Below are 22502 nucleotides of genomic sequence, written 5' to 3'. Positions count from 1 at the left end.
GGTAGAACGAGTTTGCTTTTCTTTAGAGATAGTAAATATTTATAACATACGAGTATATTCATATAGAATTTATATAAAGCATGCTAGCAATAATCTGTACACGATGATTTTGATATTGTTTTGCATCCTATGCGAATTTATACTGATATATATTACATTAGTGTACTGGCCGATTGGGATCTCCTTCCGTACATATAGGCGAATACTGGATTGATTTAGATCAATTATGTCAGCGAAATATGTCCGAAACGCTGCATCAAAGTCCGTAAAGACTAATGGATAGGCTATTGAACAGTTGCGTAAGTCGACTACTGTGTAGTTGGTATATTGCAGTCCATTGAAATCCCTTCCTGTATCACTTGACATTGAGTGAAAGATCTGGCAATCTGCCTTTGGTGTGGCCGTTGTGGTTGAAGTTGTCATTGATGTCGTTGCTGATGCCGTGTATGAAGAAGTTGTGGTTAAAGTTGTGGTTGAAGTTGTCATTGATGCCGTTGCTGATGCCGTGGCTAATGTAGTTATGGTTAAAGTCGTGGTTGAAGTTTTTGGAGTTGTTGTACTGATCGTTTGCGGTCCAGTTGGTGCTTGCGTTATTTGAGCTGAAATATATGATTAGGAATATGTCTCAGACAAACAATATATCAGCAAGAAGTGTATCTGTTTTTTGTAAGAAGTAACAACATGATATATGAGAAAAGTCCCAATATATAACGTCGAAACATCGTGTTGAATCTTGGCCTTACTATCATCATCATTTTACTCGACTCAACTCAAAACACGTTTATGTTTTGTCCAGTTTGTAGACAAACACAACAACAAGGACAACTAAATGACATGAAAGATGACAATCGTGATCAAACAAAGGGAATGCATACATACCCTTTACACTAATATAGACTAATGTAAGTAGTATCTAGCGGAAATTGGAATGAAAAAAAAAAACAACAACAAAAAACGAAAACACAAATAAACACGTAAGACCTTTAATATCCTATTTGTCAACATGATTTAAGCAATAAGAATTTTTTAGCAAAATAACCCTCACCTATACATATTCAGCTAAAATAACCCTCCACAATACATATTCAGCAGAATAACCCGCCCTTTTTATATTCAGCTAAATAACCCTACCCTATACATATTCAGCTAAATACCACTCCTCTATACATATTCAGCCAAATAACCCTGCCCTATACATATGCAGCTTACTTCCCCTCTTATATACATATTCAGCTATATAATCCCCCCTATACATATTCAGCTAAATAACCCCCCCACCCCCCTATACACATCCAGCTAATTAAACCTCTATACATATTCAGCTAAATAACCTTCTATACATATTCATCTAGATAACCCTCCGCTATATATATTCACCTAAATAACCCCCCTCTATACATATTCAGCTTAATAACCCTCCTCTATACATATTCAGCTAAATAACCCTCCCCTATACATATTCAGCTAAATAACCTTCCCTATACATATTCAGCTAAATAACCCTCCCTATACATATTCAGCTAAATAACCCTATCCTATACATGTTCACCTCAATACCCAACCCTATACATATTCAGCTAAATAACCTTCTCCTATACATATTCATATAGATAACCCTCCGCTATATATATTCACCTAAATAACCATCCCGTTAACATATTCAGCTACATAAACCTCCTCTAAACATATTCAGCTGAATTCAAACGTTTGTCGGGAGTTTATGAATTGAACATCATAGTATTAATTTCGTGAATACTAATACATCTACTTATACAACTTCAAAAACAATTACAACAGAAATTTCAGGGCTCAGAAACCAGCATGTATGCCACATTCATGGACGATTATGGGGAATCAAAGAACATTGTTTGTGATCAACTTTAGATTTAAGTATACTTAATTGAAAAAAAGATTTATCACGGTATTCGTATGATTAGCCAACAGTTACTACGCTTAACTATGCTACCTGACTGATATAATATTGCAGTACTTGCTATGTTTCGGACAACATCGTAGCAGCAATGTCTAGAAAAGTTACTGGTGTTTATACTAAGACTGTTGTCGGTCATCGAACAGTGGTAGTTTAATGTGTGTTGTCGGAACAGGTCAAATAAAAAGCCGTATTTGATCTCGATGTGTCGCAACTTAACAATAAAGAAAGTGAAGTACATGGTATGCTACCGTATTGCATTCGTAGCAAAACACTTTGAAATGATAAATTAAGCTGCATGAAGATGAGGCGAAATCGGAAATTGTAACTAAGACTTTGGAAACCAGGACCAATCGTGACCAAAAAAGGGCAATAATAGCTAAGTCTTCAAGGATTTAAACCTGGCACAGACTGTAAAGATTTCAGAAACAATTACACACGACTTGTCGTAGTAGTGGCATTACTCGTGATTAAACGGGATGATGTGGCACCATTATTAAAGTACATGTACTAACGATCATCTTATGTAAAGAATATGAATGTACGTTCTAATTGTACGCGAATACGAATATCAACGATTGGTGTACGATTAATGAAGATTACACACGATTACTTAATTATACTTTACAACCGTCAAAAATGTACCAAATTCTTCTGAATCTTAGAACAGTCTTGTCCACCCGAACTAAATCACCACCATTATCCGCAAAGGACTTCAAATGCCGATCCGATACCCGTAAGACTTTAACCGATTGAGTTACGACTGCTTTTAGATCATAAGATTGCACCACGGTTTAAACTATCGTGGTAAATCTTAGGAGCACCAAGATTCAAGCAGATTCCATTATGATTATTTTCACGATCTATCAAGAATCAGGAAGATTTTCTGAATCGTGGTCTATCGTAGCTCAAACTTTGACAGACTGCGAAGAACAGTACGAACTTGTTTTATGTACAGCCCTATGCATAGCTTATGGCGAAAGAACAAACATGCTGATTTTAAAGCAATCACTTGCAGGCAGAAAAACAGTTCATTTCAACTTTTACATTATAGTGATCAATGTTAACGTGTATGCAAAGTAACAAACAATGTAATACAAACAAGTATATATATAGAAAAAGTTAATACGATACAACAAAATGGTTAACTATTTTAATTGTTGTAATCTTTCTAAATTAGAGGATGAACATTTTTTTCCATATTAAGTGCTTACATCATATATGGAGGATCTTACTTTAAGAGAGTCTTTAACAAACATAATATATAGTTTAATAAGCTCAGTTCTATCAAATTGCAGCAACTGTAAATATATAAAAAGGCGGTCTGATATAATATAGGATTTCTTAATATATAGCTTCCTGATATCCTTAAAAGACGGACACACACAGACAAAATGAAACTGATCTTCAATATAATTAGAATAACAACATAGACGATATCCTTGATTTCGTACAATATTATTTCAAGCGTATCTACAGGTTTTGATACGAACTCATGCCTTCCGCGTGTAAGCTTCCATTTAACTTGTGCTAATGAGCCAATGAGCTATACAGGCTCATATTAAAATGATTCCTCCATGTAGACCGAATATTTAAAAGAATTATTTTGCATAGCACATGTATTTAAGTATTGGAAGAAGATCAAAGCGATAATCTTCATTTTGATCTTAATTCAATTCGAAATAAATTGACTAATATTGACTAAGATTAGGCATAAACTGATTTTTCATTTCTGAAACCTCTACCAATTATGTTTGATTACTCAAATTGAGCTCCCGTATGGCTTTCTTGGGAATAGAGAGTTATCGTTAAACCATTTTCCACTGGCCGATGCTGCCACATAGTGAGTGATCTTTAAAACCGTTTTCAGCTAGCCGATGCTGTCACATGGAGTGTTATCTTTAAGACCGTTCTCAGCTGGCCAATGCTGCCACATAGAGAGTGATCTTTAAAACCGTCTCATCTAGCCGATACTGTCACAAGGCTACACAATATGCGACGTGTGAAAAATATGACCATTCATTGTGTCGAACTTAAAATAAAATAATAGACATACCTGCAATTCCGTGTAGGAATGATAACACACAAAAACTTATAATGATAAATCCCTCCATAATCTTAAATATAATAAATTCATATTATTAAAATTACCACCTCAACTGAGGACAAATATATCCTGTTTTGACAATTGATGCCTTACTCATGTTTGTCGATTTGATCGGAAATACATTCTTGACCGACACTCGAAAAACGGGGATCAAGCATTTATCATTAGGATAATCAATGGAGTAGTTTAATTTGATATCTTGTGAAATAAAACGATTAGAAATACACACGTAATGACTTCAAAACTGCTATGTTGATCGTATCAAATTATATAAGCTATACAAACAACTGACAATTCAATTTCTTTATAAAATCAACGATTTAAAACAATATATACATAAAACAAAGGAATTTAAAAGTAATAACGTGATAATTGTATACCGTTGAATAAAACATGTTTTGTATATGCAATTCTATAATGCGCTTAAAGCTGCACTCTCACAGATTGAACGTTTTGAAACTTTTTTTGTCTTGGAACGACACATTTTTTGCGAAAATTTATAGAAACCAGTTATATAAGACTGCTGTCCAAAAATGAGATGGCACCTTTTTATATTTAAGAACAAAATATGATGTTTTATGCATTTTTCTTAAACCGTTTGTAACGGTTTAAGCCATTAAACATTAATTTTCGAACAGAAATATTCTGATCTTCTGTCAGCAATCTTTTATCATTGGTTTGCAGATATTTACGCAAAAAATTGCTCGTTCCAAGACAAGAAATAAAAAAAGTTGTAAACACGGTATATCTGTGAGATTGCAGCTTTAATGCTACTAACAAAGGCTTTCAAATACAAAAATACGCATTATTTGTTAATATGGCAAGCAAACCATAATATACATAGTTAAAAATATTAAAGTGTTCTGACCTCCATTGAATGACAAATAAAAATGCGATATTGACATATGTTCACGTTTAAAACAGGGAACACGTACATCGCAGGGGAAAAGACGCAATGGAAATTAAAAAAGGAAATTTAGAGTTTAAAACATTCTTATTTATTTCTACAAAAAGACAATCACAGATTGCTAAATCTTTTTGTCCATGTCTGTACCCTCGCTACGTTTACTTTTAAAGCTGTAAATATCGTTTCAAAAAGAAACGTATTTGCATTATAAACCACTATACAAAATATTACTTACGGTCATCCAATGATCATATTGATTCTCGACTAACCATTTATTAAGAGGTTTTGTTTTATTTCATAACAAACGTATAGACATTCTGAATAATATTTGTTTGTTCTAAAATTAAAACGTAGAGAAATGCTTTCCATAGTATTTAAAAAAAAAACATACCTGGAAATACCGCTAATATGTTATAAATAAATATAATCAAAATACCAATGGTTTCTAACGACAAACAATAGGTTTAACCATGTGTGCTTATTATGTTCCTTTACTAGCAGATCAGTTTTATATTGTTAGTGAATACATGCTCAACATCTATTAGTCTATTATATATCTTGCGTTTTCTGTGAAATTAAACAACACTTTCCGGTACTTTGATGACATTTTTTAAGTATGGCTTATTCTTAATTTACGTAAATTATCAAGTTCATATACAATTCCAAACAAAATCTAAAATGATCAAACATCTCTGATCAATATGCAGCGTTTATATAACTTAAAATTACGGATAGAAAAACATAACACTGCAGGGGGATTTAACTTTTTAGTTGTTAGTCATCCATGTTTGGATAACTAATTTGCTATGTTCAAATATCCCCGCCCTACGGTGTTTTTATTATAGCAATTGATTCGCTAGAGTATGTCCGGACGTGGCTGTGTTTTGTTTCCGAAGTAAATTAATGACAGCTTAATCAAAGATTTAGATATTGAACAAGGAGAAAAACAATTTCTAAGTTATTAATTAAGGATCACGACATACTCTCTAAATAAAATTACAGCCTTTAATCTCCAATTAAAACTGGTGTTTCACATCTTGATCTCTATGCTGATGTTCTTAAAAGATTGCATCATATTAAATGCTTCCTCCATGTAGACCGATGTTTTAACAGTATTATGTTGCACGGCACATGTATTTAAGTATTGGAAGAAGATCAAAGAAATAATCGTCATATTGTTCTCAATTCAATTCGACATAAATTGACTAATATTTGGCATTAACTGATTTTTCATTGATGAAACCTTTACCACTTATATTTGATTACTCAAATTGTGCTCTCGTATGGCTCTCTTGGGGATAGAGAGTTATCGTTAATACCGTTTTCAGCTATTAAACGGTATAAATACATAATTTTAAACCTTGCTAAGATGCCTATATTAGAATGACTTTATCATTCCCTTTAAGGGATAGCACTGTTGCTCCGGCTTGATCCATTTGTTCGAATGTTTGTATCCGGTCGTTGAGTACTTGAAATTATCTTTATCAGTTGACATGTTAAATGCTACTTGATTTTTCATTGTTTTCGAGTGGATGCTGGCCCTTATGACGCTTATATTTTTGTTTGTTGATAATTGATAAATTATTGGGCAACTTTGAGGTTATGGCCATAAAACTAGTTTAAGCCCCCATTAGACGCGATACAGTGAACTCGTGTTCTACTGACCGTTCCAATGCAGTAATCCCATCAGATAATTATAAAACTTTTTTGATGCGTGTGTGGTCTGTTTGTGTACTTGGTTAATTAGCGTTTGTAAGTCAGCACCTCCAGTTGATTGTAGTTTGGGCCTTTGCCATGCGTCTCATTTAAGGGTTTAACTGTTATTTTTCGAATACAAGGCTTGTTCATGTAGTTTCCATTGTCTCAATGCAAACAACACAAGAAAAGAAAGAGCAATGCGACATACATTTGTATTATTAAAATCCTTGGGTTTGAACTAAATTTGATGGAAATGTATGGTTGTCATATACGTGAAACGCTAGAAATTGCATTTTTCCAAATCCAAAGTGTTGTCTGTTTGCATTGAATGTAAAGGGAAATGAATTAGTAGTTTATACTAACCTAAAGCGACCGATCTGCTTTGTTTATTAAAGTGTCATTTTTTGGCAAAAAATGTAATGCATTTCAAGCAGATTATCATTAGTTAGTGCATTAATGTTGTCTGTTTGATCAAATTTTGCCATTTCCTGATTTCCACAACATTCGCCTATTTTTTTTACTGAGTGCATTCCTACGAGCGCTCAAAATACCCATTGTTTGTGAAAGTTTGACTGCGAGAACTTGAAATGTGTGTAAAGATGTAGAACTGTATTAGTTGATGCTAAAAATACCATTTGAGACTAGGTTCAGTGGAAAAGTCAAAACTACTTAAACTTACAGTAACACAGATGCTTGGATGATTGGCTGTAAAACTGAGAAATCTGACACAGACTATCAGATTGAGCTAGTTATTTGTGCATTAAGAATAACGGACTTACCGAAAGAGCTTTTCATAAACAATGCAGGGACGGGTACACTTATAGGTATGCAAACAAATTGGTCCAAGATGCCCTCTCTATATTACGATTGAGAAGGCTACTTCAGATTTATATTTTGTTTATGTCTAAGTGACATATACGTTATAGTTTTTGTAGATTAAATTCAGTTTAATACCTATATTTAGAGAGAAAACAAATCATGAATATTTCAGAGATTAAAATGTATTGCTGGAACAATAACTTGCTGTCTTCCGGCCTTACCCAACATCGATACTTAAAAAATAAACTTTTTCTTACAATGTTCTTAGGCGAAACGAGATTAACATTTTTATTGTTTAAATCAATTTGGTTTAAACTGAATTTTAAGGAAATATATGGTTGTCATATCAGTAAAAAGCTAGATATGTCGTTTATTTTCCAATTTGAAGGCGAATATATAGGTAAATTAATTAGAAGTGTACAACCTTATTTAATCAGAGCCTTTTCGAGGTTTCACTTTTACTGTAGATTGTCTCACTAATACCTAGTAACCAATTATTGTATATGCATAGCCAATGTATGTATAAATGTTACCAATTGGAAATGGAAAGTAAGCCGAAAAGAGTAAAAAAAAAAACGCATTTAGTCCCGTTTGATGGATAATTATTTTCTTAGCTGTAAAACATACATGCATGTAAGTGATATGATGCTTTCTAATTGCATTCCATTTATGTTGTATGATATAAATCATATTAATTTGATATTATATATGTCATGCATTGTCAAAATAACTCTTATTTGTATTCAAACTAAGATCAGTTCATAGAAGTTATGTTCTATACATGGATTGGAAGCATAAAATAGGCCTTTAACAGAACTTATGACTTGACTTATGCTTTGAATGGATGAAATATATTTTAAGGAGTTAAAAAGGTTTTTTTTTTCTGAACATCAATGGATCACTGATCATATTGTGTCCCAGTGTCTTGTCTCAGCATTGTGTTGGGAAATTTTCATTCTAAGGAGTTGATTTAAGATTGTGCTAGACAAAGAACTAACTGTAAGTATCAATCGTAAATTACGCTTTATGTTACTAATTTCCAACGTTATCTATAAGTCTTCTTATTTAACAAAAACTGACTGCCTGCGTAGAAGTCAAGAACTTGTCATGGCTGACGGCAAGAATCCATCTGAAACGTTGAGCCAACTGAGAAGACTTTCAATTATTGGTTTAAACCATTTGAACAGCTAAAAGTATATCCTTATCAAGGGATAAAGTTGTTTTACGTCTTACATAAATTGTAATACCAGTGAAATAAATGTGACACATAAACTTTTTCATAGAAATATGGTTGGTAATTGTCTTCCTGTTATGATGTATTTCATTGGGTAAAAAAATAAAACGTGTTTCAATAAACTTTTAGAAGTTTTATAGCCAAGTTTGTATTATTGGCCTGGTTACATAACCAAAAATAAACACTTTTCATTCAAAAGTACTTTTTCCAAAAATAAGCACACATCACGCGGATTTCAATCACATGTTTTTGATCACTATTGATATGTGTAAACCAGATCAAAAATCTTTGTTTAAGATAATTAAACAAAGAGAAGCGGAAATTAAATTCAATATTCTGAAACTCTTCCTATTAAATACCATAAATAGACAAAAATGTGTTTCTTGTTTATATTTTTGAAATTTGAAATATTAAAGAGACTAATTTTGGCCCACTTAGTCCACCGGTTCCCTTAATGCCTATATGTATAGATATATTATATATACAATAGATCTCCTTGATGCGAATGCCCTATAAGCATATATCGTGCCGATTCAAGCAGACTACTAGTTTTGATTCAATTAAACATGCAATTTTTAACAGGTTATAATTTGTCAGTTCCGCTCGTTTAAATGAGTTGACTGGATACTGGTAGTAATTGGCTAAACATGGACCAATCAATACACATTTTGGCTAGCTTTGACTGCACCAAAGAGTTAAAAGATTGTACATTATCAGCTGCGAACGGTGATTCAGAACTCGATGACACAGCGGTCAGCTGGGGCTTTCTTCGCCACTCCCTTGTTGTCGGTTTCAACTCGTATCAATTCCGAGCACAAGGAATCGGAACTGCAAGGGATGATGCCACCTAGTCGTAAGAACGAATTTGAGTTGAATCAACAAAACAAAGGGTCGCTTTAGGGATTGTTAAATGAAGATTTAGATCTCCAAAGTTAGGTACTGGAAGATGCGTACCACAGATAAATTTATCATTATCAAACCTCTGATGAATGAAAATGACAGTCAATCAGCTGTTCGGAATTGCTCAGTTAACAAAACAAGTCATTCTTCTCTAATGCATATCTTCTTATCGGGACTGAGTATTTAATATGACTTTATCTGGCCCCAATTTTTCGAAAATCCTTAAGTCTCTTATAACAGAATTAAGCTAAGCTCACTATTTTTGTTTTCTATAATTTGTGTTATATTTACTTCTTGAAGATTGTTAAGCCTTTAAAAATGAATTATCTTATAATTATTACAATAAACCATTTTTCATTTATCAAAATCAAACTTGAGTGTGTATTTTGGCTAATTAAAATAAGCTTCTTAAGCCTGTCAACCTTAAGAAGTTGCCAGTAATTGGGACCTGATGATCATTCGAGGTGGCTGAAGCTGGTGTTGAATTGTAAGTGACGGCCCTTCTTCCCTATCAAGGGTATCGTGTGCAATATATAATAAAGGAGTATTACTTAACAGTCGATCATTGTTATCGTAAAATCTTTCATTTTTAAATCTCAGTTCATCTGTATGTAATAGGTTCTTCATAAACTATATCTTTTTTGCTCCTTTATTCCATGAGTATAATAGATCAGTAAAACGTTAGAAGGATGGTATGTAGTAAGTAATTTGCTGTGTTTCAGTTGTCGTTTTTGAAAGATAATAAACATGTATGTTTATTGCTTAAGCTTTAATTTTTGCTTGATGCTACAAAGAAATGTAAAGGGGAACAACATAAGTGGATGCATTTTTATGGTTTTTTTATTTCAATTCATTAAGTATGATTTTTTTAATTAATGAGCAAAAGTTAAAGCTATATTTTGGCGTTTTTGTAGGTGTTGAATTTGTGGCCAGGTAGCTATTACCTGAAAAAAATAAAAATATTAAAGGTTATTTTTTATCTGTACAGCTCTCAAAAAATGTTTTTGTAGTATTTTAAGGTCAAATGAGTAAAACAGAATAATTCATTAATATTGAATATATTATTTCTACATCAACCTATATTGTGACCCTATAAAATTGCTTTACGCTTTAAATAAAGTTGAAAAATGCACTACATTACATAATTATTGTTTGGTTATTTGCCAATGTATTAACTGTTTTTATAAATAAGTATGCACTGATTCATAAATAATTGGTTTCCCATTTTTTTAGTATTTAACAAAGCTGCACTAACACGAACAAGAAATTCATATATTAACATATAGCAACGATAACAACAGGTATGAAATTATATTGCTTTGAATCGTTTTTATTTATTTAAACTTAATTGACTAGTTTTGTACACTTTTAAATGTCAACAAAACTAGGTAATTTACTTCCTTTCTAAGTTATTGTGACGCACTAGACACATGATCTATTTGTTATTGTATTTTGTATACAAATATTAAATTTAACAAATTTTACCTGATAGGACATTGTGTGGGAATCACAAAATGGACATAGTAGGAGGAGACGAAAACGGTAAGAAATACTTTTTAGATTATTCGATTAAAACAAAAGAATTTATCTTAAGAAGGCCAAGTGATATAATGTATGTTTCTATGAAATACTACATTCATATAGACGTATTGATGATATATGCAACGTGTTATCTAATAGACCTGAAATGCGAACTCATATCAGTGAGAGGGAAGCTAGAACCCGAATATGGTTTCCTGCGCCCCATATATCCAAAACCGTATAACCTACTTACCCTATAATGTGTATATCAGGTCGACAACCAGTTTAATTTTGGATCAATTTATGGAATAGGTTTTATTTATTCAATTGAATCGGAAACAGTACAAGCCACTCTGGTCCGGTATAAAGATTAGTGACTCAATTTGGAAAAAAATGAGGTCACTGCGTGAACAGGCTTGGACAAATGGCCTTGTGTCATTCACCTGGAAGCGTGATAATCCATGGAATTCATTTGAATATAACGCATTAAAACTAAAAGAAAATCGGTTTCGACACATCCATATTTTAAAAAAACAGGAATTTCACGAAAGAAAACACATCTTACTGTACGTTGTTTCTTTGAAATGGGCATAAACGTATATGATCTTATAAAAAATATATAAAAAAAATCGAAATAATAAAACTGATGTTGAAAAAAATAATTGTGTTCATTTGATTCATTGTAATGATTTACAGTATTTCGCTTGTATAATTATTAAATTGAAATTCATCATTGCGGCATTATGGGTATACTTAATAAAATGTAAAAATATACAATTTACGTAATAACTTATTAGTAAGTACTAAATAAAAACATATGCAGGTATCCGACACACACATCCCACGCCGATCCAAACGTTTCGGAAGGGAGATATTGTTTTGGCGTTGTCCCTCCGTCATTCCGTCCGTCCGTCTAGAACAATATCTTGGTAGGGATTATTTAGATAATGTTCAAACTTGGTCAGAAAGTTCACTTTATAAAAAGTCGACTGCTTGTAAAAGTTCACACTAAGACATCGTGTTAGGTACAATATTCATAAAATTTGATAAATGTTTTCCTTGATGTTTAATGGTGAACTCGGTCAAATGTGAATAGGTGGCTAAGACAAATGTTAGATTTTTTCACCGGAACAGTATAGAGGACCCATATCTTGGTCGGGATTGATTAGATTAGGTTTAAACTTGATCAAAATGTTCTCCTTGATCAAGTTTCAATCGCTGGTAAAGTTGGGCCACATGGGGTCAAAAACAAGGTCACAATATCAAATCGTTTCAAAAATCTTTGAGACACACTAGAGGCATTATATTGGGTCCACTTATCATCAAACTTTATCACAAATTTCCCCATTGATGACGTAATGGATTAACTCAAATTTGTGTCACATGTTATAGAAAGGTAGGTCACTTCGTCAAACTATTTTTATCATGTTTATGATTGGTACAATTATGTTCAAACATTGAAATTTTACCCTTGATAACATCTCATTACATTTAAAAAGTGGTTCACGTGGGGTCAGAAACTAGGTCACAAGGCCAATTCTTAGAATGCATCTAGGAGACATACTAGAGGCAATATATCAATCCAACATTAAACTAAATTGGAATGAGTTCCTCGATTAAATTATTGATCAGTTTAAAACTGGATCACATGAGTTCAAAATCTGCAGAAATCTTCGGAGAGAGATAATTTATCCGCTCCAATCTTCATGAAACTTAATCAGAATATTGGCCTCGAGGAAATTTAGATAAGCTTGAAGCTATCTCATATGGGAATAAAAACAAGGTCGCTATATCATAGCTTGTGAACACTTAAAAAGCTGTATTTTGTAATATTTCGGGTCGGATCTTAGTGAAACTTAATCAGAATGTTTGCCTTGATAAAATTTTAATGAGTATGATATTTGGTAAAACTTTGTAAAAACTTGACCAATTATAAATGTTACAATATACACAATATTGTTTCATTTGAAACAATTGCAAACAAACTCATATATTTCATACAATCATAGGATTCACTCTGTTGACCGTTCCAAGGCGGTGCCTAACAATTCTTGATAAACATACCAATTATATATATATATATATATATATATATATATATATATATATATATATATATATATATATATATATATATATGTATATATATATATGTGGCAAAGAACATATGTCTTTGGCGTTGCCCATTGCCACTAAACCGGGTTTATGTTTAAACTTTTTGCTACTGAGCATGCTTCTGTAGCTTTTTGCATATATATTGAATATTTCACTAACACTTGATCTCCATTCAATTTGCCTGATCAGTCGGGGAATATTAATTAAACGAAGTTGCTTGTTTTATTTTCATTTGGAAATGTTTTTTTTTGTGCAGAATATGTTAATTTGTTGCTGAAAATAATAGAACAAACACTTTTGTTTGGCCCTCAAAGATTATGAAAAATGCGAATTAGGTCCGACTTCAGTTAAATAAGGAAACAAATATATAAACTGTGACAATGAGTAAATTTGGTCTAGTGAAGTACATAGTAGTGTCATGAAGTTAACTAGTGCAGCGTGTGTCATATGCACTGCTTAAACTTAAAATTATTCTTGTCTTGAAAACATGTCATTTGAATCAAAAACGCGAGTCTTTGGTTCTTAATATGTCCAACCGCGAGCTCATGTAATACCTATGATTTTATGACTGCCCATTCTATTTCATGCTTCATGTAAATTTTTCAGGAAAAATGGACTGGACCAACGTTATGAACCCATGTTTGAGAAAATAGTTCTATGAAGTATGTGCCTATTAATATAGGGGCTTTTCAGCTTTGTGGGTTCGTTACCGTCTGCAAAGGCCCGAAAACGGTTTGGTCCGGAGTGCGTAGCACGAGGGTTGTAAACTATTTCTGCCCATATGAATAAAAACAAACTACTTATATGGACATGATTCCATTACGTCGTATGCAATAAACAAAGCAAGTTTCAACACTTCTTTTCTCTGATGCTGAAGATGAACAGATGAAAGGTGTCAATCCATCGGGTTTTTCTCGCTAACACACACACATAACGGATCGGAAACACACAATTTTTGCGAAAATGCCCTATATCACTATATCACTTTATTTAATGCAGAATATCTGAATGATCCTTGTATTTTTTTTTTTGGCCCATGTAATGACAGAGAAAAAAACGATTTAAATAGATGAATTTAACCGTTTTTTGTTTAAAAGAAAGATGACTTGCAAATATTTCGGGGTGTATGGTTTCCCAGAATTATGGTTTAATGATTCAGTTTAGGGATTTTATTTGAGGTAATCAGGGTTGTATTCACAGTTTGCATTCCGAGAAGTTCTTGTGAATTTGTTTTAAGACTTTTAGTAGACAAACAATCGAAAAATGCCAGGAGTCATTTATTAAGAGAGGAAGAATGTTACGAAAAAGAATAAAAATACAGCGATTATCTTTGCATTGTTTAAATGTAATATCACTCTTGAGTTCTTGTGAAAATATTCCCACGTACACGATTTATGCTGTTAAATTAATATCTGCTTCACGAGAGTCAAATCGGAAGATTTTGGCACTTCCGAGTCTAGTTGAATTTAACTCAGGATGTAGTTTGATTTAAGATCATTTTTATATCTGGAACATGTGCATGTAAATCCAATTGCAGAAAAGGGTAAATCAACTTAATACTCCGATCTGACGTCGGACGCGCCAAATGTGTTTCTTGAACACGCCATGACGTCGCGGAATCATTAATCTAACTGAGTGTTCATACAAATGATTGGAACTTTAACGTGAATACTTTATTTATTTTCAGACGTACATAACAACAACAACTTTGACTTCCGTGATTTAAATGTACATTCATTTTTGAACGACTTACACCCGCAAGGTTTTTACTTATATTTGTTTTGTACTTCAAAAGGTGTCCCTAAATGCAACTTGTACTATATTCATTTCAATATCAACTTTGCGGTTATTACAATCTGTTTTATCACATGCTAAGACTTGTTTCCGGCTTTTTCTAACTACGTATGTTTCTGTAGTACACATGTGAAGTATACAAATATAACTCCGCATGTGTTTCTTTATTTGGAAACAATATGTACTTAAATGCTTAGTTTAAGCCTTCTATAAGTGACCCCCCCCCCCCCCAATCGGTGTATAGTACACAACTTGTGTGTATTGGTCTTAATCTACTTGCCTTGATCCCTCTTATCAGATCTTCAATCTGAGTATCCTGCTGGGCAGTTTTGGGGGTTTCATTATAATATTGGACCCTAAATGGCTCTACTCCAATAAAACAATATACAGGAAATTGGCCCCTACTGTGACACCAGTCCAATTAGCAGAAGATGCACAGCAGGGGATTATCATGCCAAGCATTCCTTAAACTAGGGCTTTAAATGGTCATATTCAAGCAAGTCATACTTTTGTGTCTATATTTTGTTTATTTGATTGAACATTTAAATAAAGTAGTTCATTTTACATTACTCAGACATTTGGTGCATTCGTTGAATTAAATCGTGTATGATATGAGGACTTGTGGCAGATCGTATAAAGAACCATTATTTACATACACATGATATGTTTCAAACAAATTAATACTGACATTCATACATTTATGCCTTACAAAATTGAAAGAGCCAATGTATGCCTTATTTATAAGTTATATTAATTTAGTGTTATCTAAACAGATGCCACTATGGCGGAAGAGAGCACTACAGACCAAAATACTACAAGGCAGCTCTTCGTGCCGCTGAACACAGACGTGATAGACAGCATTCCAAGTCCTGAAATTTCAGGTCACACTTCGGACATTAGCCACCAACCAGTCAGACAGACAACAGATGGTGGGTTGTATTTTCATATGTTTTCCCTTTAGTACACGAATAAACTATCGTTTTTATAAGGGATGCAAACCGATGGCAAAACTGATATTCGAAAATTCGGTAATTCGTTTGATCGAATATTCGATTACCAAAATTACTCTTTTTGAAGTGCAGTAAACTAGTGTTAGTATTCACCGTAGTAACAGCCAGTGCCTTTTAACCCTTTCTTGCCATAGCCGGTTCATTTGCCGACGGACCCTGATTTTCCCAAACTTAGTCACTAAAATTCCCAATTTTCACGAAAAAAATTAAACAAAAAGAAATATATTTTGAACATACGAAAAACAACTTCAATAATATTTTCAATTCCACTGCATTAATATTTGTAAACAAGGCAAATATCATAAATTCCCGGTTGAATGCCGTGGTGCGCCAACGAAGGGTTGTTCTGTAGTACGAGCAGCCCCTGAATTGATTTTTACTAAATATAACCAACTCGGGAACTAGTTAAATAATAAAACAAACAAAAACTTGAATTCTGACTCATCCATGTACAACAATACAGGAAACATATCCTAAAACCCTATTATATACAGTTAAATTTCAAAGCACGAAAGTTTTATCGAAGCATGGAAAACAGTTTATAGCACATAACTAGAAAATGTCATTCATATTATCAAGCCGAATAGAGCAACATTGCAGCCAAGACAACACATTGATGTGATGGCCGATGCCGTTAATCCTTTATTGGCATGGTCATTTGAATTTACCGAAAAATATTGATACTTATTTGATGGCACTTGCCTAATAGCCAGTTTTCTTAAAATTACAGGGAATGATTATAATCCCCGACGATTTATCCCTAATTGACAAATGACGCGGGTATAGTGTATTGACATCATATTAACGCCTCAGGCAGAAGGGGTCAATCGTTGTAAAAACAAAACAACACATTTGTAGGCAAAAGTTTTATTATTTGATTTATTAAACAAAAAAACATGGAATATTCGAAGAAAATGCTTAATCAAAAAGGCATGGCGCGAAACGAGCAGATAACTTTGAAATAAATTGCATTTGATTTTCTTTACAATACCATAGCCGTGTCAAAGTGCTCCGTGCCGAGAGGTAAAAATTCATATAGAAAGGCTTCCAATCAATACCTTGAAATATTTTTTTTAATATGTTTTCACATTATATTGAGGAACAATTTGTATATGTTATATTGTCACAATTCCTATTTCCGTAATAAATATGATCATTTTTCCTAACTGTCAGAACATCATCTTAAAAAGAGGATTCAAATGGCAAGACGTTCTTGTGTAATAGACACAAAAAGACAATAAAATGACTGACTTTGTTTGTATAAATTTCAACAACCATTTAAAGACTGGTTTCTGTCCTTTTTTGAACATAATTATCATAAGTATTGAAATAATAGTTTTTTCGTCTTAAAAACTGAAAGGTTTCATTTCGAAATTAAAGTTCCGAACTCGACGTAGACATGTGTGCAAATGTTTACAACATCTGCCGTATCGCGGTCAACGTTTTGACAAAGCGCGATGATAGTGCGTTTACTTTTTTCCTTCAGTTGTCCCTTCTGTTGACCGGGTGTATGCCTGCTGGATGTCCCCGGCTGTAGCACACGAGCGGCATATGAATATTAGTTTTCATTGTATAATTGATCATGAACATGTGCTATGACCTTTCTTAAAAATGTGATAAGCGTGTTTTTTTTTTCACATGTAAATGAGTTTTACATTAGTCTATGTTAACTATACAACCCCGTAAAAACCATTGAAAGAACCCGTCCCCTTTTGACAAAGATCAGCACTTGTGCGTTTGCTGAAAATGTGACGTAATTTCTTGACGATGAAAAGCAGTTGAAACATGCTGTCTTAAGCAATGTAAATTGTTTAAATCACGAATACATTACGTTTGTTATAGATGGCACATAAATTGAAGCATTTTAATAATCATTTAATGTTAATGTTTATAATTTTATGTCGCCTCCTTTTTAAATAATGGTGTGTAGTTAAAGTTTATTCGGTTGGAACGGTTGATATTGAAGAGATGATAACTCTTAGATAACTTTATAAACCTAGTTTTATAGTCATTCATGATGACTCATGATTTTAAACATAAAATGAACCTTTCAACGAGGAAAATAGAAAAACACCCAACGCTCCCTGTTAACGCCTTTTTCTATGTATCAATTTCAAAGCGTGGGAATCCCATCGCAATTGATATGTCTTTATTTTTAAACTAACATGATCAGTAGTAATGTCGTATGATTTTAAGAGCATAAGGGGGATAACTTTATAATGATATTTTATTTAACGCTCACAAGAGTCCTTTATCTTTATTCTATAAATAATTTTTTAAAGATAACAAACTCGTTTGTGTTCAAATACGATTCATATCGTATTCATCGCTACAATTAAATGCTAATATTTACATATGATCACATTGACGCCCACTTTGCCGCCTTTTTTGGCGGACTGTTTTGACTGAAGTAGTGCGAATACACATCAAATTGTACGACTTATGTATTTCTTTAATACATTTAAAAAACATATTTTTATCACTTGAATTATTTCCCATAATTATTAACATACATTCAAAGGCATACCGTGGTACATACAATGCACGAAAGAAAGTCAGTTTATGTGAAGTTGTGAATTGGGAAACATCTGTCAATATATAAAAATAAAATGTATCAACAGAAACCAAATGCTTGCATTTCGATAAATAAAAAATAACTGTAGATTGTTTTCAAAAGAAATTACGAAACCATCTGATGGTATCAAGGCAATATATACTATACCCATGTAGTACCTTATTGCAGTTTTAAACCACGTTTGGATGATTCCCACCGAGGCAGTAATGAATCTAAAACATGAGCTAAACATGAGCTACTTAATGCACGTTTTGTTTGCAAAAAAAAATCCTATTTCGACTATAAGAATCTCTTAATATTACAACCTTATTTAAATGGTGCCGTAGACAAATCATACTTCTATAATCTATTGACCACTTTTTAAGTAATAAAATAAATTGAATAAAGTGAAAAGGAAGGATTTTATTTAAAAAACAAACACTTTTATTTGTATTAAAACAACACATTTCAAATAAATTGAACCCCCTATATATAACCGTTGCTGTCAATGAAGAGTACTGAAGCTACTATTCTAATATTGTTGTGTTGAATAAAATTAATACTTACATTAATTTATGTCAGAGAAACCGTCGGAATCATTTCTCTAGATGTGCAAAATTCCACTTTTTAAGGAATACCTTATTTCACTTTAATGATATATATATATATATATATATATATATATATATATATATATATATATATATATATATATATATAAATAAAGTGATTTCCATGAGAAAACGTCACAGTTGTTATGAATCATTTTGAAACACTGTTTTTGAACAGTCTTTATACTGGCATTTCATTATTTTGTGCTTCCAAAATACATTCCTCAAAGTATACACTTCTATAAATTTTCTACTACTTGTGTAGGTCAGATATTTCAAGTGTACCGCCTTACCAATGTCCGTTATGAACAGTCCCAGACTGCAACTGGTGTCGCAGGAGCAGTTTCCTCCGGCTACCAGTCAGGTGGCATCCAAGAAAGTGGGGCTATCTTTCCGACATATGCTGGAATGAGCGGACTCCATACTACAGGTACTTAAGAACCAACAGATTTATTTTGTTACAGTTCTGCCAGATGTTTCCCTCGGACTAAATATAGCATGTTGTTGAATGCTCTTTTTACTCTATAGTGATAATAATATTTGATCCGGAATGTATACGGGGAAACATTTGTCATTCTATATGTTGTTGTTTATTATATACTGATTATATATCCTAATACAATACATATCGTAATATTCCGTAGTCCGTATTCTACTCAAGTGCAATACGGCTGTATTCCACTTTACTGATGTCATGGCTTATTGCTCGTGAAATCCATTTTTTTAAAAACCCACTCAAGTCGAATACAACCTCCCGGATCTAAACTTATTACTAGTACAACCCTATTATATCCATTCTATAACAAAAAACGAGTAGTCGTTCGATTTCATTTATTGGATTGTTTTATATTAGATTGTCGTTTTATAACCGTCGCTGAATGGCTCAGTTATTATATTAAAGTACGATATTCCATAACTATTGCAATTCCTCACAGATTTACTGGTTGGGTAATTGACATTTATCCGACAACAAAATAGTATCTCGTGGTATTTGGAACAAATTTGCTCAAAAGAAACTCTTACTCACGTTTTTGTTTCTGTTATAATTCAATTGATAAAAAACATAGTATAAACTCAACTAATAAAAAAATAATGACACTTTTTTGCAATTAAACAGGGCCGGTCGTTGACCTAAGTAAGTGTTGCCTTTGTCAACATCGTAACTTTCGGGCAAGCCAAAAGCCATGTGGTCACTGCGTATGTGAGAACTGCTGTGTGGGACACTCCTTTCAGCCGTGTAAACGATGTGGTCGGATCGTTACAGAGGTTTGGGCCATGGATCCGACCATCTGAAAATTAAAATTTGAGGTAAATTTCAATTGTACCCAATCAAAGAATTAATGGATGCGACAGCAATTTAGATACCTTGTGGTGGTTAAAAACCATAGCTCTTTGTGAAAATTGACAGTTCGGCAAGTTCACGGTGTATGGTTAAGCGAGCACAACCCGACACAGTAGTGTAATAGAAAACAACGACGTGCTACCTTCGGTAGTGTTAGTTTTAATATTATAGCCTTAAGCTCACATGTTTAAAAAAAGACAAATTTATTTCAATATTTCAAGATATGCCAAGTAAACATGAACCGAGTCTTTAAATTTCTCAAATCCTAGAAATACCAATTAACTATAATTACGGAAATAATTCTCATCTTGAATTAGTTCACATACTTATTCACAATTTATTATCGAAAGGCATAAATTTGAAGCTAAATTTTGTTTTTTAGGCATACGGTTGCCATATATCTTGCTAGAGAACTGATAATTCTTCGACATAAAATACTATCCCGTAGAATAAGAAACGAAGTTTTCCGCACCCTTCTGTTTCGTTTAACTTTCAAATAAGTACTGAACATATTTAAACTGATAATAACACCTTTTTATTTTTGCAATAGGGCCAGCCGTTGACCTGCGAAAGCATCGTCTGTGTCCAAATCGGAACATTTGGGCCAGCCACTGCGTGGACACTGCATTTGTTAGACCTGCATAGTGAGATAAGCCTTTGTGGTGTTTAAAAGATGTGGTCAGAGTGTTACAGAGGTGTTAGGCCAGGGACCTCACAAAATGACAAGATTATTGAACACAACTATCATTTACATGAAAGTGCCATTAAACCAGGCCCCAATATCACGAAAATACTTATTAAAAATAAGTCAAATCTCAGTCTCAATCTCAACTCAATTTACCACATTAAAGCAAAATATTATTCAAATTCTTGCATGTTTTTATTCTTTTTGAAAGCTTATTGTCTCAAAGAATGTGTTTTTGAGAGATTTTGACTTTATTTCAAAGAAAACTTATTCTACATTATTATACAGCAAATTATATACTTGAGCTATTATTAAAAGGCAATGAATTTTACTCAAGTACATTTTTGGCTGCAGAATATTTTTCCTTTGGAATTTTGACAAAAGGTTTTAATCAACATATTCAATGAAATCATGTGGTTTATAAATATGCAAAAACATATATTGTTTTCAATAAATGTTGATGTTATATGGTAAAATGAGTTGAGATTGAGTTTAAGATTTGACTTAAGTATGTTTGTGATATTGGGGCCAGGTTTATGTTTAAACTTTCTGCTACTGAGCTTGTTTCTGTAGCTTTTCGCATAAATAATGAAATTCTTATTGTTGAACACACACAAAAAATGTTCTTTTTGCGCTGTCATTATAATCATTTAAATCCCAATGTAAAATTACTAGTTTGTAAATAAAGTCATATCGGAGTTGATTTCCAGATTTATACTTTGTGCGTTGCCATGGCAATTGGCACTGTAAAAAAGGTTTACCCGTCTTGAAAATAATGAAGGTTTTTGGCTTTAAGGTGTTAACTAATTATTAATGTTACTAAACAAAAGATGTAAAGGCTTCTCTTTAAATTAATCTGAGCGAAACGAAACCTTTATATTGTTTCACACTACTTCCTCAACCGACGGCTTCATATGTTGTTTATAAATGGATACCAGGGCTTCCAAATGAACCTTTGTTGATGGCGTTAACATCTCCCACATTGGTAACCATGATTCCGCTTAACTTTGGACTGGTGTTTGGACTACCGCTAAATTTTGTACCTGGAATCCGAAATACCATTCACTAGAATATTGTTGTTTTGTGGTCATTTTTTGCATTTATCAGATATGACACATGCCAAGCAAGACAAAATAAATGTGTAGTGGTCAAGTATATTTCTTTTAAGGTTGAGCATAAGAACATTTCCCGGCATAATTAAGACACAAGTATCACACTCCCTTGGGTATAATGGAATGTGAATGCAGTTATAGACCAAACGTTTGTGTATACCAT

The 22502-nt window shown here is 32.9% G+C and overlaps 2 protein-coding genes across 2 annotated transcripts in view; one reads left to right on the top strand and one right to left on the bottom strand.

The window, feature by feature from the left end:
* The window catches only part of LOC128237430 (adhesion G protein-coupled receptor L3-like), a 35173-nt gene extending 31052 nt beyond the window's left edge, over window positions 1–4121 (bottom strand). The window contains exons 1-2 of the mRNA XM_052952964.1: window positions 3987–4121; window positions 157–599 (exon numbers count right to left, since the gene is read on the bottom strand). Coding sequence (XP_052808924.1) covers window positions 157–599; window positions 3987–4044 — 501 coding nt within the window. The 5' untranslated portion in view covers window positions 4045–4121. The remainder of the gene's footprint in view (window positions 1–156; window positions 600–3986) is intronic.
* Window positions 4122–10794: 6673 nt separating this feature from the next.
* Window positions 10795–21930, top strand: LOC128239175 (uncharacterized). The gene is made up of 6 exons (XM_052955679.1): window positions 10795–10896; window positions 11088–11137; window positions 15799–15954; window positions 19466–19630; window positions 20318–20508; window positions 21093–21930. Exons 2-5 carry the CDS (start codon window positions 11110–11112, stop codon window positions 20491–20493), a joined length of 525 nt encoding a protein of 174 aa, XP_052811639.1. The 5' UTR covers window positions 10795–10896; window positions 11088–11109; the 3' UTR covers window positions 20494–20508; window positions 21093–21930.
* The last annotated feature ends 572 nt before the right edge of the window (window positions 21931–22502 follow it).

This window comes from Mya arenaria, chromosome 6, assembly GCF_026914265.1.
Source record: "Mya arenaria isolate MELC-2E11 chromosome 6, ASM2691426v1".
Taxonomy (NCBI): domain Eukaryota; kingdom Metazoa; phylum Mollusca; class Bivalvia; order Myida; family Myidae; genus Mya; species Mya arenaria.
The sequence above is the reverse complement of the archived record's forward strand: the minus strand, read 5'-3'. Positions and strand labels throughout refer to the sequence as shown.

Coding starts and splice junctions, on each gene's coding strand:
- LOC128239175 (XM_052955679.1), top strand. CDS start 11,110: ATGGACATAGTAGGAGGAGACGAAAACG. Junction 11,138..15,798: donor AGTAGGAGGAGACGAAAACG/GTAAGAAATACT, acceptor TTATCTAAACAG/ATGCCACTATGGCGGAAGAG. Junction 19,631..20,317: donor GAGCGGACTCCATACTACAG/GTACTTAAGAAC, acceptor GCAATTAAACAG/GGCCGGTCGTTGACCTAAGT.